The sequence below is a fragment of the Protopterus annectens genome, chromosome 11.part0 (genome assembly GCF_019279795.1).
Source record: "Protopterus annectens isolate FY-2018-M chromosome 11.part0, PAN1.0, whole genome shotgun sequence".
Lineage (NCBI taxonomy): Eukaryota > Metazoa > Chordata > Ceratodontiformes > Protopteridae > Protopterus > Protopterus annectens.
Genome location: NC_056745.1, coordinates 916,036,989 through 916,056,733, shown reverse-complemented (window position 1 = coordinate 916,056,733; position 19,745 = coordinate 916,036,989). Strand labels below are relative to the sequence as shown.

Here is a 19,745-nt window from a genome sequence, read left to right as displayed (position 1 = left end):
AACAGTGTCCAGTGTGGTGCTGTGTGATGACGTCACCGGCACATGTGAAACACAAATAAATATAAAAAATGAAATCAAGATTTAAAGGGGCCACTCAGGAATTCATGGCACCCTATTATTTGGAGCCCCAAAACAGTATTTTGCGAGGAATTTGGTACATTTGAGAGGTATGTCTTAACTATGACCACCTTATACTGCATACCGTAAAATCTACACACCAAAAACTAGGCTCCTTTTATAGGATCAGTGGATTTCTTACAGATATTGAAAGAAAAACTAGCCACCACCTTCTTACTGCCAACTGTCTTATACGCTCCTCCTGTCCTAACAAACAAACAATACTCAAAGAAACTTGCCTCCTGCTACAATAAAATAGCTAAATTTGGCACCATCTCCTTCATAGGACCCACCATTGTCTTAGCTTAAAGCAATTAAACTGGCTTGAACTGCACAACTGTGTAACATATTCAAACTGACTACAGCACACAAACTCGTTCATCATCCCGAAAAATGCCCTGCTCTGCAAAACGTATTACTACCCTACTGTTCAACAAGGGACTTCCATTCTAGTAACAAATTCTTATTACTTATATATAAGTGAAATAATGTTGCAGGAGACTCGCTCTACTCCCAACGCGTTGCTAAACTTTGGAACAGTATCTCCATGCAAATAAAACCTGCCAACAAACTCACTGCTACCTGTAGAATCCACTAAGTTGTATGTGTGCTTTCTCTTTAGTAATTTCCATCTCTGTAAAATCTTAGAATGTATATGTATAAATGTAACTACTGTTTGCGTATAAATGTAAATAGAAATGTAGCTACTTTTTGTGTGTAAATGTAAATAGTAATGTAACTACTCTGTGTTTGACTGGAAGTTAGTATAATGCAGTGCAATCAAATGGAACTTTTCTCCCTGGGCCTCCACTGAAAATGGGTATTACCCAGTCGGACTTTTGTGGTAAACAAAAACAAATAAATAAATGAATAAAATGAGTGTTGAACTGAGTGGCAATGGACTTTATTGCTTTAAGTAGAAGTGTAGATGCAGTGGTATGGCCAGGGTGTGATAGTATATTTAGAGGGGACCAGTGGCGGCTCATGATATCGAACTGCAGGACTTCAGCCCCCCCAGCTGTGAACCACAATGGTACAATCCAGTTATAACTTCTCCCTCACATAGAAAGTGAATCTGGACTGCTGCCTTACCATTCCGGATTCAGGAAGAAGGCAGCAGACTGCTGATGCCCCAGAAGTTTATGCGATGCTAACTGCATAGACTGGAAGGGGATCGGACTGCTAAGGTCAGCAGTCTTGCAACGTTCGCAGCCAGTTCTGGGAAACCGGAAGTATGCATTCTGGCACAAACGCAGAGACAAGCTGCTGTGGATTTTCATGCAAAGTTGAGGATTTTATTAGTACTTGAAGAGCTGTGGATTTTATTTATTACTTGCAGAGCTGTGGATTTGCTTTGGAGTTGAGCGTATCATCGCAGTTAGAAGCGAACAAACGGCAGGTTATTATCAGTGAAGGTAGTGTGTGTGTGTGTGTGTGTGTGTGTGTGTGTGTGTGTGTGTGTGTGTGTGTGTGTAGAAGCTTAGTCTGTAATACTTCACCCACACGATGAAGGGCGAAAGACGATGATCAAAACCCAAGCATTCATTTTTCACACTGCCATGCCTCTTCACTGGCAATAACATCATTACTTCCAAAAACTAATACTCTTCACTGCCAATAATTGATACATTTTAATAACCCTACTCTTTATAGCATGCAGTGGGGTAATCAGTGTAAATGCTAAGTCAGATTATGTCAGTGTCCCACTCATTATTTTCTCTTGTTAATGGTACGTTCCTGTTAAATAGGCACCATAAGTAAAGTTATATATTTTATTCCCCATACCCCTGTCATTTTTCTTTACATGCCTTTTTTAAAATCAGCAAACATGTTCCTGCATTTTAGCTAATATTGTTGGCAGCATTCACACTAAGGAGCCCTTTTTTTATTCTGGCACATAGGTAAGTCGCAAATGCAACATGGAAGAACAAGTTCTCTCTTTCTGTGTGTGTATGTGTGTGTATATGCATACGTTCCCTCTGATTAGTTTTCAGTCTGAGTGGGAGAATTCTTGGCATGCTCTGACACTCGAGTATTTTCTCACTGTGTGGTGTTGGAGGTAGTATGTTAATTCTGTTTACTCATTCAGACTCAGCAGAACTTGTCATTGTGGGTTTCTGTTTATTTACTATTTGCACCAAATGCTGTCTCATTCAGTGCCAGCACCAGATTTGTTGCAGAGTTAGTTTTGGTTGGGATTGGGATACTCTTTCTGGGCTGAATTTATTTATGGTACTTTTCCAGCAAAAGAAATGAGCCAGGGGTAGAATTTGTAGCAAATATGTGAATATCACATTATCAGAGCTTAACAGTTCCAAACATCAAGTAGTTTGTCTTTGTTTCCCCACACTAGTAGTGTGATCACAAATCAGAACATCTTGATTCTTCCATTCTAGTCTTGGCACTGGCACCGATCTCAGGTTATTTGAGCAGTGTTTCCTTATAATGCAGTGCCCTCCTCCAACCCACATCCTTAGGTCACATTAGGAGTGGACTTGTGTGGACTGGCGTAACTGCAAGTAAGTAAGTAAGCAGTCTCCAAGTGTAAACTTCTGTCAAGTATGCCATAAAATATTTTCAGCTTCTGATTGCCTTCGAGGTAGTGAATCCTATCACACCACAGCTTTTTTGCCACACTCCGCCCTGTTAGCAACAGTGTGCTGCTTTCATATATACCCAAGGGAAGCAAAGTCCTGAAATGGGATTGCCTAGCACTTGTTTCTCTTTGTACAAATGTCAGTAAATGATATGTTCCGTAATATGCTCTCGTTCCTGTCATTTACACTGTTTTGTCTTGTTTTTCTCATGAATGCATCTTAATTCCTCCAAATGACGATAAACCATACTGCATTAATGTCTCGGAAATCTGTATGTTCATCTACACCTGTTTGTGACTCCATCTGTATTATTTGGTTGTATAAACTCATTTCATCAGTGGGCAAACTGTGCATGTGTGTGTGTAAAATGGTGGCTATAGAGAGAACTTGGGTGGTGGGCTTGAACCCTGTGCCCTGGGTGCAGGTAAGAAGAGCCTGAATTCCCTACCCACCACTATTTGTGAAACCTTTACAGATTGTTGCCTCATATTTTGTTCTGTTCTGTTCCTCAGAACATCTGTGGTTTCTGAAATTTTAAGTCCTTAAATAGTTGATGGTGCAGTGTTCTTCCCTCACAGCTAGTTGTTCTCTGGTTTGATTCTTGGTTGGGGTGCCTTTTTGTGGAGTCTACATATCCTTCCTGTGTTTGTGTGTGGGTTTTCTCTGGTGTCCTCCCATGTTACAAAGACATGTGTCTGCAGTATTTCTCCCTGGGCCTCTACTGAAAATTGGCTTTTGTTCCAAGTCAGACTTTCCTGGTTAACAAATGTTAAATATATAAAATTGACAGGCATTTGAATTTCAGACTTCATATTCTTCAAAAAGTACATATTAACACAAAACCTTTTACTCTAGCAATTTTCTAAGTTTATAAGATGAATATTTGAAATTTGTCCCTATGTTTGGGACTGTATTCCCCCATTTATGGCTTCGTCCAGGTATTTTGTGCTAAGGTTAATCACTATGGTGAGAACTGAATTCACTGAAAATATGTTTGAGGGCTGTATTCCCCCATTACTGACTTTGTCCAGGTGTTTTGTGCTATGTGGTTGACAGCTATGGTGATAAACGAATTCAGTAAATGGTAACCATTTAAGTTTCAGTCTTCCTCACTTTCATAAAACAGCTGATTTGGCATAGTGGTATGTTGCTGTGACTGTTTTGTACAGGGTCCTGGGTTCAAGACTTGGCAGTGAAATGTATGATGGTAACACAGCATTTTATATTAGCAAATTTATAAGATTATACAAGCAGTGTTTTAAAATGTGTCCCTGGTTTTTGGGATTTTGTCCCCCCCCAAATAAATTTTGGCTTTTTCCAGATTTCTTATGCTGCGAAGTTGAGAGATACAGTTGAGTGTCGAGTAGATTTTACAAGGAGCTGAGAGCTGCAGGGGAAGAGAGGTTTAGTGCTACTTATGCTAAGTCTGCTTGAATTATTAATAGCACAACAGTTAGTGTACTTGCGTTTGATGCAGAAGGCTGTGGGTTCTACTTCCACAGGGGGTGGATGCTGCCGTACTGAGAATGTCCTCTTTGGTGAAGATACAGGCACTTTATTTGTAGATGAAACAATGAAATATAAAGTTGTTTGCTAGCAGCAACCTCTTCATTAGTTACAGATCTCTTTAATGTGTAGAATTATTTAGATGACTTTTACTTCTGCAGAGATTGTGCATATTTACTGATACTGGTGGACTGTAGAAGTTTGAGAAGACTTTTATGATGGAAATGTTCTCAGCTGGGCAGCTTTTGGTCATTATTGGTGCATGCATTTTGTTAAATTGTTTACTGGAAAAATGTTCAAAATGATACATTTAAAACACCCTCTAACAACTGTACTGTGTTATGCAAGGAATATAATTTAATACAATCAGGAAGGTGTATCACACAACACATGTATGTCTTGTGTGCAAGGGGCCTATCATTGGAAAACAGCGCAAAGTTAATAGCTAGACTTATTTTGGACTGTGCAGCGGCAGGGCTACTCCTCACTACACACTTTTGTTTTCCATTACAAATTGACTTGGCCTCCAGGGACACCAGAGACAGTTGGCTCTACAGTCTCAAGAGTTTTGTTCCATTGAGCCCCAGGAGGTAGGTGTGCTGAGGGATCGTCCCAGAAAAGCAGAATTATTTATACTCGCCAAATGTATTTTCTTTGAATGTGGATTTCAATGCTGTTTCAATGAATGTGAGTTTCAAGGGTGGAGAAGTTTTAATGCTAAGTCTATTTTCATTGTGAGACTGCATTGCATTGTTTAGCAGATGTCTTAGTGTTTGTGCTGTAAACTGCAAAATAAAACTTTCAAATTAAATCCAAATCATCGTAGAAGTAAAGCAGTATGCACATTAGTGTTTATGGTAAATGGGGTGAAATAGCCAAGTAATAGGACATTGGAATGGCTGCAGGGGGGAGGCTCCATTTGACCATGATTTTGTGAGGGGGAAGGGCGGCAAACTCAGACAGCCCCGGCTGGACTATACATCTCAACTGTTCAGATTTTCACAGAATGAATAGATTTTTGCTTCTTATTTTTGGTTTGTTCCTCATAAAATTTGTGGTTTTCTGGTAAATCATTTAGGAATGAAGTCACTAAATAGTGACAGACATTGAGTTTCAGACTTCATAACCTTCAGAAAAATGCATGCTAAAGCAAGACCTGTTATTCTGTCAACTAAGTTTATACAAGAGCAATTTTTAGAACTGTTTGTATGCTCCCCCAATATATTTGGCATTGTCCAGATTTCCTGTGTTAACAGGTTGAGAGGTACATGCAAATAAATTGCTTTATAGAATCAGGCATATCCAAACCTCTCAACTGTCCCCGATTTTGGCTCAAAATGTTGCTCTCCCTCTAATAATCCCTCCGCAAAATGGCAATTTTAGAAGAAAATGTGGAGGGTTTACAATTAATAAATAACTGTAATAATCGGAGTTATAGATTACTTTTATTTCAGAAATGCATGTAGATTTGTTTATTTTGTCAGCTGCTCAAGTTAACAGTACTAATAAAAAGTGTCCTTTCTTTGACAGGTTCTCAGCTGTATTGTGTGGCTATTTTATATTTGCATAACAATTTTGGTCCATTTTTCATAAAATTGTGGTTTTCTGGCAAATTAGTGGCAAATCATTAAATATTGAAGTTAGAAAATAATGACAGACATTTGAGTTTCAGATTTCGTACCCTTCAGAAAAGTCATACTAATGCAAGACCTACTATTCTATTAGAAAGTTTATAAGAGCAGTATTTAAATATTGTCCTTATTTTTGGGCCTTTGTCCCACCTGTATGTATGGCTTTGTCCAGATTTCTTGCTCTGAGGTTAAGAGGTATGACAAATGTGTCAGGGCCATCACAGTCAGCCAGAGACATTTCAAATTGTGACATACTTGTTGCACCCCACTCCCCCATGTATGTGTCCAAGCAAGGCAAGGAGCAGTTATGCAGTGTAAGTGTGCAGAGTATCCCCCCCATCCAAGGCAGACACAAGTACTACAGTGGCTTTTCATCTGTCCTTGCTTGATTTTGCAGAATGTTCTGGTTTACTGTCATATTTTTATACTGTTGATGTATGCTTCTTATTATTCAGAAAGTGCCCGTTGCTCTGTGTTTAAGTAGCAATGCTTTCATGACCATCAGGTAAGCTTGTCTGAGATTGTAAGATGCAAGTAAGTTTTAATAAGCATACTGTTAAAGAATTACCAACATTGAAAGCCTTTTTGTTGTTGCCATGCAGAGTATAGTTTCATAACTTGATAACGTATAAGCCTTGGGTATTGAAATGCATATGACAGTATTTGTAATAAAGGACAGGATTACAGTATTTTAAGAAGCTCATTACCTTTGTTGGAGACTTGCAGTCATCTTTGCAGGCTTTACCCTTAAACTAAACAGAATGCCAATCTATCATGTGTGGTCCATAACCTGTGCAGTGATCCTTTAAGCAATTTATCTTGAGCTTGTTTCTTGTTCATTTTTTACTTTGATCATGTTTTCCCCATGAAACAAGTAAATAGTTGTTGTCAGGCAGCAGGTCTTTTTTGGATAAGAAACATTTTTACAAGTGGGGGTATCACAGAAATTGCTACTTTCAGCATGTTACTTGGTACTTTTATAAAGCTGAATATAAATTATAATTAGAACTGCAGTTCAAGGAGAAGTGGTTTGAGTTGAGTGCTGCTTGTTTTTCTTATACTTGATTTTGACTGGCATTCCAGTAATGTATTTAAAAGTAATTTATTTTTTCATGCCTCACAATCTTTTTGTTTCCATCTAGATATTAAGTAAGCTGTCATGCAGCCAATGCATTGAAATATTTTTTTCTTGTACACTTCACTTTGTGTTGATTGGACTCTCATAATGATGGTTTGGCACCCAGGGCAGCATATTTAAAGTTCCAGTTTTTCTGGTTTTGAGCATAGCTCCTCCCATTTCTAATTGGCCATACCCCTTTCCATTGGCCCCACCCATTCAGCTGTCTCCTGCAGCCCCCTTTTGATTTGAAGTCACCAGCCGCCACTGGAGGGGACCAAAAAAGCTTGAGGTTGTTTTGGTGCTTTTGTTGCAGATTACTGTGGTTTGATTTCTTGTCAGATTTAACCCGAATCTTGGTACAGTTTCTGAGATACCTAAAATTTTGGTAGACATGTTGTGTTTTATTCTTATACCGTTCTTTCCATGCTTTATCTCTTTGCAGCATGAGCTGTTTGGTCTCTCTTGTCAGCCATGGTGCTTTATTAGTAATTGCCCTTTTTGTCCTAACTGAAACTGTATCGTTTATTATTTTTAGGAAGGTGGAATTGATGTGAGTAACTGCTTCATCTGGGGCATTACTCAGTGCATTCCAGTCATAGTGGGACAAGGCTGTAATAAATGTGTCTTTGTCATATTTCATTAAATTGCATGCTTGTTTATACATTATTTGTTTGGATGAAACATGTTTGATTACATAGGTTGGAAGGTGGTCGCTTATAGTATCTGGTAAGCAACCAGAAGATTTTATATTATGGGGTCTGTTTGTCAAGATCCAGTTCAGTGTGGCCGGCCTGTTAGTGCTTTTGTTGATTCTGGTGGTGGAGCTTATTAATTGGGTGAAGTCAAATAGGTGAGTAGAATCCTTGTGGTTGCTGCTCTTTATAGATTGCCAGTGTATATTCAGGTCACCTAAGATGAAAGTTTTCTGGGGGATGTTGTCGGATATCCAGTATAGGATATTTTGGGCTGTAGTAATGTTGCCTGGTGGGATATGTACTGCTAAGATGCATATAAATTTGTTTTGGTTGATTTTGAGGTATGCAATTATATGTTAAGTATTATTACATTTTGGGATATTTAGATGGGCCGGAGTTATTTCTAAGTTGTATTTGTAAATAATAGCAATGCCTTGTTTTTTTAAGTTTTCTCTCCATTCTGAGTATGTTAAAACCTGGGGGAATAATTTTGTTGTCAGTTATTTCTTATATTAGTCAAGTTTCAGTGGAATTAGAATGTTGGGGGAGTAAAAATCTAGATATGTATGGATATCATGAATTTTATTGCAGTTATTTCTGAGGTTAATGAGGAAAAATGTGACGTTATATTCATTACGTGATGGGAAAATTGTGCTGGGGACATTGGAAAGTAATGAGGTGGCCATGGTGTGTAGCCGATGTGTGGGTCCAGGGTTAGGGTGAATCTCACCATTACGTTTCAGGATAGAAGTGGGAAGAGTAGAGGTATGGAGCCATTTGTATTTGTGTCCGACTTTCAGTACTACTGAAAAAGTGTTATTCTTAACTTTAATGTATAGAAAATAGATTAGCTCTGAGCATGTGTATTGGTACAGAGAAGGGAAGAAAGACAGAGAGAGAGGGTTTTACAATGTAATCTATGTGTGGTTGTGATGGAGTTGGGATATGATGTGGGAATATTATGGTACTTAGTGAAGTGAGCTATTGTGTGTACAACACAGTAGTAATTAACTTACTGTCATTCGGAGTTGAGATGCTGAAGTTTAGATGGTTGTTAAAGAAAGTGGATGTTTAAGATGGTTGCCATGCAGTATATGAATGAAAGGAGTGTTATGAGAAATGGAGAGAAAGGTGTGGTAAAGTGTGGGGAGATGTTTGCAGATTGATATATTGATAGGGTAATGGAGAGTGGTTAGGTTGTTTGCAGAAGGCTGTATGGTATGAGTTTGTTGGCAGGGGTATGTGAAGAACTGAGTAGTGTGTATATGTGGGAGGAGCTGCAAGCTCTCATGGTGGAACACTTTATCCTTATTTTCCGCAAAGATAGGGTTGTGTTGTGTACTAATCCTTCTTTCATGCTGAAAGTGGTTTCAGAGTTCTGTCAGTCAGTTAAATCCCCTCTATTCTTTCCAGAACCAAAGAATAAGGGGGAGAGAATACTTCATCATACCTTGGATGTGCATTAGCAGCTCAGGTACTACCTTGACAGAACAAAGACTTTATGAAGGCTGAAAGGCTTTTTATGGGGCAAAGAAGTCCGTCTCTAGGCAAACCATTGCATATTGGTTGTCCTCTGGTAGTAAGGTGAGGGCATAATCCACCAGGAGCTTTTCCTCTTCTATGGTGGACTTATTTTAAAGGTGGCAATGTGGTCCTTTGTCCATACCTTCAGGAAGCACTAAAAACTGGATGCTTTTTCTAGATCCAGAGCAGACTTTGCAAGGACTGTTCTCCCTAGACCCTTATCCATCCTCCTCCCAGGTTGGGTAAGCTTTGAGAATCTACCCATATGTCACTAAGGCAGTGTGTTTGTTGAATATAGTACAGGTGTGTAAGTTCTGCGGTCATTTAAAAGTAGATGTTCATAAACATACTGCCTTACTTGGCAATACCCTCCCACCATCTCTCTGTAGCGGGTTGCACGTAGTTTGTTTGGCAGATGTTCTTCGTGTTTCACTGTTGCAGACATTACATTTGGGTTATCTGCTTGCAGGTAGCCCTTAGTTGGCCTGATTAACAAAGTCTTGGGTTGGTTGCTGTCCCTTCTTCCATGACGTCAGGTCGTCAGGGGTATAAAACATGCAGACGACGCCATTACATCGGTCTTTCTTGCCATGCGGCAAATACTTCATAAAGATTTTCATTCATACTGTATTCCTTGCCTAGGCCCTGACATATCTGTCATGGCTTAGTGGTAAATCACTTTGTGTATGGTGTGCAGGGTCCTGGGTTTGAGCCTTGCAGAGGCTGTTTATTTTTATACTACAGGGTTCCTGAGTCACACAAGTTCCTTTTTAAAAATCCTATTGCGGATCCAGAGACTATTTCACAGGGACCCAAGGGCATTAAGGCTTCTACTGCTAAAAATCCTACCCATTCTGATAGAGACTCCAGGGCGCTGGCTAGATGGGGTAAGAAGGTTTACACTTCTGCAGCCTTGACCATTAGGGCTTTAAACTGCCAGTTTCATATGTTAAAGTATCAGCAGCATGTTACTGGATTGCTTAAACAGAAAATTATGTTGACTCCTGACTGTGTGGAAAATAAAGAATTACAGGATTTAATGCATTCTGCTGAACAAGTTGGAAAACATACTTTGCAATGTGGTTTTGATTCATTAGAGGCCTCTAGCAGGGCTGCTGTTACTGGGTCTGTGCTCAGAAGGCATGCTTGGCTAAAGGAGCAATCTTTTCCTGATCATGTTAAAGCTAAATTGTTGGATGCTCCCTTAAATCAGGAACAAGGCTGAGAAAGTTCTTAAAAAGATGGAAGATAAAGCTAAATCTATGCACACTGTTAAAGATTTCTTACAAGTTCAGCCTCCTAGATTTAGTAGGCACTGGCCCTCTAAGAATTGGTCCTTTCCAGCCCTTCTCAAGCCAAACTGAGACACAGCAAAAACCCCAAGTTTCAGTCCCAGGGGACACACAGGACTAAGCAGTGGGGGGCCTACACTTCCAAATCTGGGAGTAATAAGACTCCCCCTATGGTAAACTGTGTCAATGACTTCCTTTTAAAATTTCCAAGCATTATCAACTGACTGCCCCTTTGGGGAGAAAGATTGCTGTTCATGCAAAGAACTGGGAACTCATTACCCAGGACAAATGAGTTTAAAATATAGTGCCCCAGGGATACAGATTTCACTTCTACACGTTGCCAATACCAAGCGGGTGGCCAAATCTACCCCCAAATCAGTGGGCAGGGGCCCAAAAACAAGTACTTTCTCTATTAAGCATGGGGGGGCTATTCAGCTAGTATCAGAAGAGGAAAAGGGACAAGCTTTCTACTCGAGACTTTTCTTGGTACCCAGAAAAGACAATTCATGGCGTCCTATCCTGGACCTTTCTACTTTAAACACTTTTTTTGGAGATTCCAAAATTCAAGATGCTGACTCTTCACCAATTACATCCTATGCTAGGCAAAGATGCCTGGTTGGCAACACTAGATTTAAAAGAAGCATACCTGCACATCCCAATCAGGGAATCTTGCAGAAGATACCTATGCTTCAAGGCAGGCTACACACACTATCAGTTCTCTGCACTGCCCTTTGCCAAAGTGCCTAGCTCCAGTTATTGCATTTTGCAGGCCAAGAAATATTCAGATATACCCATACCTGGACAATTGTCTAATTCAGGCAGAAAGCCAGGACATACTTTGGATCATCTAGCCTTTGTACAAAGGGTTCTAACTTGTCTGAGGTACACCATAAACTAAACGAAATCACACCTGGTACCCTGTCAGCAAATTATATTTCTGGGAGCAAGCTTGAATACAACTTGCAAATGGAACCCAAGTCAAATGCACCTGCATATCAATCAAAAAGAAATGTTAGCTGTACAGAATGCTCTGACAGCCTTCAAGGACCACATTCTTCCAGGACAACTTATGGTAAAGATGGACAAACACCACTGTTATGTGGTATGTAAACAAGCAGGGGGGTACACATTCTTACCACCTCTGCAGACTAGCCATGGCATTGTGGAACACAGCCTTGAGCTACCATGTGCATCTACAAGCTCAGTTCCTGCCGGGAAAATTAAATACACTGGCAGACGGACTAAGCAGAAACCTCACGGACCCAAACGAATGGAAACTGGAACCAAGAATTTTCAACATGTTGACAAGCAAATGGTGGAGCCCAGATATAGACCTGTTTGCCTCTCCCCAGAACTACCAGTTGGACAAATTTTGCACAAGGACTCCCCACAAACAAGCCTGGAAAGTAGATATTGTCCTTCAGCTGGAAAAATCAGTCAGTGCCTTCCCCCCTCTGCCTCTGCTCTCCAAAGTACTACTAAAAATCAAACAGGACAAACCAAGGATGATTTTGATTGCTCCAGAATGGCCACGCCAACACTGGTACCCCCTCCTGTGCAGTGTGTCACGGTTTTCCCCATGGCACCTGCCTCAGACACCCTCCCTGTTGTCTCAGCAGGAGAACCAGATTCAGCACCCTCAGCTTCTAACACTGAACCTTGTAGCCTGGCTAATTACATAATTTCTCCTTTACCATCCCTCAGTAAACCTGTGATGGATATAATTTTAGAGGCAAGGAGGCCTAGTACTAGAAAATCTTATGCTGAAAAATGGAAAAGATTCTGTGCCTGGAGCCAATCTCAAAGGGATATGCACAGCAGCGCCCAATTTACCTCAGATTTTACAATACTTAACTGAGATGCTTCAAAAGGGCCCGTCTTTTTCCTCCATTAAAATCCATGCCTCAGCCATTTCAGCTCATTATAACACAGAACTTCCCCTCTTCTCTCATCCACTGCTCAAGCAGTTCCTCAGAGGGGCCAAAAATTTGAGACCACCCAGGAGAGCTCTAACCCCAGCCTGGGACCTTAACTTTGTTTTGGAGAAACTCACTCTACCTCCTTTTGAGCCAGCTGCTACTGCAGACTTAACATTTATTTCCTGGAAAACAGCTTTCCTTTTAGCAATCACATGAATTACAGGCCCTTATGGCAGTTGAGCCTTTCATCATCTTTCATGCAGACAGGGGATCCCTCAGAACCAATCCATCCTTCATGCCCAAGGTGGTGTCCAGTGTGGCTCTTAATCAGTTCATTAATTTGTCAACCTTCTTTCCCAATCCACAGAACAAAGGGAAACAGATACTACATTCCCTAGATGTGCCCAGACAACTTTAGATTCTACTTGGACAGGACTAAACCTCAAAGGAAATCTGAACAACTGCTGGTGGCATTTGCTGCAGGGGCAGAGGGGAAGGCTATTTCAAAGCAAACCATTTCTAAATGGATAGGCCATTGCATTCATTTCTGCTATAAGCACCATGGAAAACCTATCCCCCAGGGGATCAGACCTCACTCCACCAGGGCTGCATCTACCTCTACAGCCTTCCTCAGAGGCGTCCCCACCAGGGACATCCTAGAAGCTGCTACCTGGAGTTCTGTACATAATTTCACCAAGCATTATCATTTGCCAATTTTCTCTAAATCCAGAGCTGGCTGTGCCACTGCAGTCTTGCAGGGCCTTATAGCTGGTCCTTATGCTATCAAAATTCCTTCTACCAGCCATAGCTTTGGGAATCTACCCAAATGTAATGACTGCAACAGTGAAACACGAAGAACATAGTACAGTTGTGTACACTTACCATAAATGTAGATGTTCTTGTGTATTCACTGTTGCAGCCCTGGTTACCTTCCCTCCAGCCCCCTAACTTCTTTTGGCTGTACCTCTACTTTCCTTTACTATGCTTAAAAGCCTTTTTGGTGTATTTGCTTTTTTGCTGTAGGTATATCATTATACTTTTATATTTAATTGCTCCCCATTATGGGGGCACCTGACATCTGGGTCAAGAAAAAATGATGTAATGGCGTCGGCTGCATGTTTTATACCCCTGACAACCTGGCGTCATGGAAGAAGGGACAGCAACCGACGCACGACCCAAGACTTTGTTAATCAGGCTGACTGAGGGCTACCTGTAAGTAGATAACCCAAATGTAATGACTGCAACAGTGAATACACTCGAACATCTGCATTTATGGTAAGTGTACACAACTTTACTTTGCGGCTGTTTTTGTTTAGCAGCTTTTGTTTTTGTGTTTTTTAGTTTGGAACTGTAAGTGTTTGCAAAGATTGTGATTCCATCTGCTCTTCCTTTTGAGCCCAAGAAAAAAAAACTGAAGGGCTTTTGTTTGTGGTTCTGAAGGACTATCCTGCTTCTGACAGCTGATTTGGTCCTTCCCACCCACAGACTGGCAGTGGGAGGAATTCTGGCCTTTGACAGACTACCAGATGGGGGGTACTACTATCTATACTGCCAGTTAAGGCGGTATGTTCTACGAACATCTACTGTTGCAGGTAAGTGGAACTTGTGCAGCTGTACTTTTTGTCCCAAAAGAACTTTTACTGATGCCACCAGTTGCTTACGTTATGTAGAATACAAGATTGATCAAGCTAATATAGACCTTATTAAGCTAGCTACATTTAAAACTTTTGACTGTATTACTATAACATTTATTTGGACCATACTTAAATATTTTAATTTTCCTAGTGATTTAATAGCCATCATTTGAAATTTGTATAATGCTACTTGGATTTTTTTGAAGGTCAGTAATACCTTAACTCGCCCATTTCAAAACATTACAGGTGTTAGACAAGATTGTTCTATGCCCCCCTCCTCTCTTTTTATAACCACTATTAACCCCTTAATATACAAACTGCAGTCAGTAGTCATATATTTAACAAATGATAATTTTCAAAATAATTTAAGTGCTCATGCTGATGACATGTTAACGATCAATAGCATAGTGATATTTTGAAAATTAGCGCGCTGCATAAATGTAGAAATTTAATTGGGTACAAAATTAACTGTGATAAATCTGAACATATTCCTTTTTTTATTCTAGTTATGCAAATTATCAAAGTATGAATTTTGTTCTTATCACCATTGTGTTAAAAAACTAAGTAATACCATCCCAGTCCAGATATCCCGACAGCCAAAAACAAACACTTCTGTCTTGCCATTGACGTTCTTATGTCACACATGGATGTGTTCTTAAATGCATAGTAGGGAGAGCGCATGCATTTGCAGTGACACAGGTGTGTTTTTAAAATCTGATGTTTTGCTTAAAATTGCAGTTTAAGCCAAACTAACAGCACATCAGCCATTGGACACCAGCAATCTGTTAAAGGAAAATGAAAAGTACATCCATTCTGTTTTACTGTTTTGCATGTAATCTTTAAAGCAGGATCCTTCGACAACAGAAAGGAGATTTCTATTAATTGCTTGCCATATTGACTTTCACATTGTGTACTGCTCCTTATATTAAGAACTGGTGCTTCCTTGTTTTTGCTATTATGGATGCTTCCCCTTTCATTAGAGCTTCTTCCTCGCTGTTATGACATTATGGAGGGGAAAACATAAAAATAATAGTAACATATGTCCTCTGAAGCCGGACTTCTTTTCTGTTTTACAACTACAGTATACTTATTCTTTCTGTAAAAGTATGTAGTCATGTATATGTTACAAGTAGAATACCTTGGCAGTGTATATATGTTCTAATAAAACTGTAAAAACTAAGAGAAAAAATTCATATAAGCAAAATTTCGTGCTTATGAATGCTCAAAATTAGCAAATGGCTATAAGGAAAAAAAAAAAAAAAAACCCTCAACAGACAAACTGATAATTAAGCTTTTGTTCTTTATAGATGACAGAACTTCTTCAGAATATAAATTTACTGAGCTGTTAAACAATAATATAGAGATACAAGCCGTGTGAGGACAGTAGTATATGTACAGTAACCAATAAGCAGTGTGTATCATTTTAAGTATCACCAGTGAACTAAGGAAATGGTCCAGCCGCAGTGATGCAGCGGTTAGTGTTGTCGCCTCACAGCAAGATGTTCTCCCGTTCGATTCTCGGCTCGAGCGCCTTCTTTGTGGAGTTTGCATGCCCTCCCCGTGGTTGAGTGATGTTAAAGGCATGCAGGTAGGTGCAAATGTGAATGGGCGTGCCTTCGTTGAAGGTTGGGCGTCGGGCTGGCAACTCGGCACCGTAAAATCCACTGCCAGTCTGAGTGGACCGGCGTTCCGCTGTGGCGACCCCTAACCGGGAAAAGCCGAAAGGTGTCAGTGAACTAAGGAAATGCATGAATATTCAGATATATGCAAAACAATTGTGATGAATATTCAGTAGTCTAAATCTAAGTGCACACCTAATATTGATGCTTTCATTCAAGCCTGGAGCAGTTTCGGAATACAAGTGCAACTGCCATTTAAGCTGTCTTAAGTCTAGAAACAAGTCATTGTTGCCAAAGAAAGCACCTGTTCTAAAACAATGAAATGAAACTTTTCAAAACTGAGGCAAACTGAGCTGTGTTTGGCAAGTACATTATTAGGGTTGTGGGCTCTAATTGCTCCCAAATATTCTTTTATGTGGTCAGAAAGTCTACGTAAAGTTTTCCCTACATTAAAACTATTACATGAAGTGCATATGCCAGCATAAACTACTGAAGATGAATGACAGTTAAAATGTATGGGGAAAGTAACATTATATTTACAATGTGAAAAGGTAAAGTAAGATCCTACATAAATATATGCGCATACAACACATCTGTTGCCCCTGTGCATGCCAGTGGGCTTAACTAAAAACTGCTGGTCTCTGTTTTCAAGAAACATACGTATATTCCTAGATCTCTTAAAAATAAAGGAAGGTGCAGTCCCTAAAGCAGTACCAAGTTGTTGAGATTCTAAAAGATTATTCCAATTATTGGTGATAAATTGTTTAATGTTCTGCATGTCCCTGGAGATAGGTCAAGGGAAACTCAAAGTTTTATTTGTACTCAAAGTATTTCTAGGCGTAGGTTGAAAACCAGATTTCAAAATAGGAAAGTGTTTGGTATATCTGTCAGCAGCTACTTCATTTATCAATTGATCAACTAAATAGTATGGATATTTCCTTGAGTGAAACGTTCTTAAGAAGAGTGGCTTGTTTAAAAAAACTCATCATTGTGGCTAGTCAATCTAGAAATGCGTATGAACTGGCCTTTTACTAAGTTTTTCTTCATAAAAAAGGATGCTGACTGGTGAATATATGAGTGTATATATGTTGTTTATTAGTGAATGGATAAGTGCCTACATTTCCATAGAGTTAACTTGCTTTTCTTTATGCATAATACTTTGGTGCCATAAGTAGATGGACTACAGTGTAATTTTTTAATTATGACATTTTAGGAAAACAAAGTAAAGTCTTAAAACAAAATTGGTTCTTGTTTTACAAAATAAATTAGAGCAGAGCTTAATGAAATATAGCATTAAAAATATTTGCAAAGAAGTCTGATACATTTAACTGTATTCATTTGTTATGTCTTTTCCATTTTCTCTGAAGAAAATAATTTGCATGTAATATTTCTTTTAGAAAAAGAAGATGAGGAAGCCAGCACTGGTTCACACTTGAAGCTTATAGTTGATGCTTTCCTTCAGCAGTTGCCAAACTGTGTAAACCGTGACCTTATAGATAAGGTAAGATTTATCGATGTTGACAGTGTGTGTGTGCATGCGTGCATGTGTGTGTGGGACATCTTTCCTTTGTGGCCTTTTTTGATAAGGTAACATTCTATGATGCTTGCATTTTTGTGTGTATTGTAGTGTTCTACATGAAGAACTACTACTTTGCTGCTTGAACATATCAAGGAAAGGTGCTCTCCTGGCAAATGGACAGTAAATCATGAAGATGATGTTTGCTGTGCATCAGTAGTGCCCCCTTCCTTGAAGGAGTTGCAAATTGCCAGTAGAAATTAGTCTTGTTGCCTAGGTCTTCATGTAGTTTGCCTTACTTGTCTGGAAACTCCCTATCCATATCCTTTGAATCCTCTGTGTAGACGTGTGTTTATATGTCCATAGGAGATGCTCCTCTTGTCTTCCATCAGGATGATTCCATAAAAGTGGTGTGCAGAATAACTTCCCCAATCCCTGTGACATACGTTCCCTTTCAGCATCATTCAGCCATCTCTATGATTCCTATTCCAGTAACTGCTAAAACATATTGTCTCTCATTTCTCTGATTTTCTGGGAAGAACTCACCCTAGCCATGTCAATGGTCTGACCTCTTTCTTCTATGACATTTCTTCTAAGGCCTTTTACATTATGCCCTTTACTGTATGTTTTGACTGTGAGTTTTTCTGGAGAGCTTCAAACGCTTTCTCTTCCTACTCTACTGCTAAAGATATTTGTTGATATGCATAAGTACCAGACTGGAAAGGGGATCTTCGTGCACTTAAGCCAGCTGTTGGGGGTTTTCTTTTTTTCTTTGACTGCGAGTCCACGTCAGCCATTGAATGCTTTTTGTTCCTGCATCCTTAGTCCTGTTTATCCAAGGAGATCAGTGTTCCTTGGTACTTTAGGCACTTTCTCAGTCACCTTATCTATTTTTTACCACATTCTTTCCCCCTGGAAAGTCTCAAATTAGTGGCTTCTGTGGAGTTAATATTTTCCCTGGAAATTAGGCTGGGTGGCTGTACCTCCTCCAAAAGACATGCCTATAGCTGTGTACCTCAAGGCTGTGTCCTTGGCCCACTCCTGTTTGACATTTACTTCTTGAAGGTGAAAACTAATGTTAAGGACTTACTGACCAGGTTTGCAGTTGACTTTAAACCTGGTGACATCATAATCTCCTCAGAAGACACCAATATCCTTCTGCCAAAATCTTGGACTAAAACTCAACACCAGAAATGTATGGTAGCATCCTTCAGAAAGCATGATGTCCTCTCTAAATATTGCATTGATAGCACAAACCTAGAAACTGAACCAGTAGTTAGGGACGAAGAAGTTCATGTAGACATTGTGCTGCCCTTTGATCACCTTGTATCCACTTTTGTAAGAAAGTCCTTTTTTTACTATGTAGCTTATTAGTAAGAGTATTGCATCCAGGTTCAGGGTGGTGATCATTCCACTGTGTTCTGCAGTTATTAGGGAGGTGATTGAGCATAATGCTTCCTTTGGTGTGTACCTTTCCAGACACCTGACACAACTTGCATGACTGCAGTGCTTTCTCACAAATAAATAAAAGGCCTAAATCACAAAAACTACACTGTGTCACAGCCTTATCCCTCTTCTGGATATCCTACAGACTACTGAGAGGTGATCTCTGTCCCACTTACAGAGCCTCTGCTGACCTCATGCTTTCTGACCTACTACTCAGCTACCAAGTCCAGTACTGTCAGAAACAACTACTCAAGAGATCTTAATCTCTTCTGCATCTTAAATAGGTCATGCTGGAGGGACAGCTGTGTTTCACAGATAATATAACTTCTCTGGAATAGTCTACTTTTCCACATAAAGCAAAGTATGCCTTTACTCTATGCAGGCATAATCTGGACATATGGATGGGAAACTGCAAGTTCACCCTGGGTTTTACACCCATATCCCTCATGGATAAGGGATAACATGCAAATCTCTGTCTTGTTAATATTTAGTACACTAAGGGCTCTGGGAATGCATTGATCCTTGGACCGCTGCTTTTTGACAGTTACTTCTCTGAAGTCAAGGCCAGTGTTAATGGTCTATGGCCAACTAAATTTGCAGATGATAGCAAATTATGAGCTATCATTGCATCCCACACTGACACAGATGTTCTCCAGGAAGGGCTGACATAGACAAACAACTGGTGTCAAAGCCATGGACTAAAACTAAATGTGACGAAATCCATAACGGTATCCTTCGGGAAGTCATTCACCCCTGATAACTGTCATGTTGGCAACACACCATGTGGAGTTGACCCAGTAGTTGAGGACTTTGGGACACACACATAGACAGTAAGCTATCCTTTGACCATCATGTGTTTACACTAGTGAGGAAATCATATTTTGTGCAACTTATAAACAAACGTATGGCATCTAAGTCCAAGGAAGTCATCGTTCCACTGTATTCAGCATTCGTTAGACCTGTCATTGAGTATAGTGCCCCCTTTGGTATTTACCTAACCAGTCATATCCAGCAAATGGAACATCCACATAGGTTCCTCACTAAAAGAATATTGACCATGAATAAAATGTCCTGTGCAGACTGCCACAAGGCCCTATCCCCTGTATTTTCTCTCCTGTAGGATGTTGAG

General features: G+C 39.8%; 1 protein-coding gene across 2 annotated transcripts in view; it reads left to right on the top strand.

Moving 5' to 3' along the window:
• The window catches only part of UPF2 (UPF2 regulator of nonsense mediated mRNA decay), a 2,519,933-nt gene that overhangs the window by 397,457 nt on the left and 2,102,731 nt on the right, over positions 1–19,745 (top strand). For both annotated transcript variants that reach the window (XM_044088310.1, XM_044088311.1), the window contains exon 7: positions 17,052–17,155. In XM_044088310.1, coding sequence (XP_043944245.1) covers positions 17,052–17,155 — 104 coding nt within the window. The remainder of the gene's footprint in view (positions 1–17,051; positions 17,156–19,745) is intronic.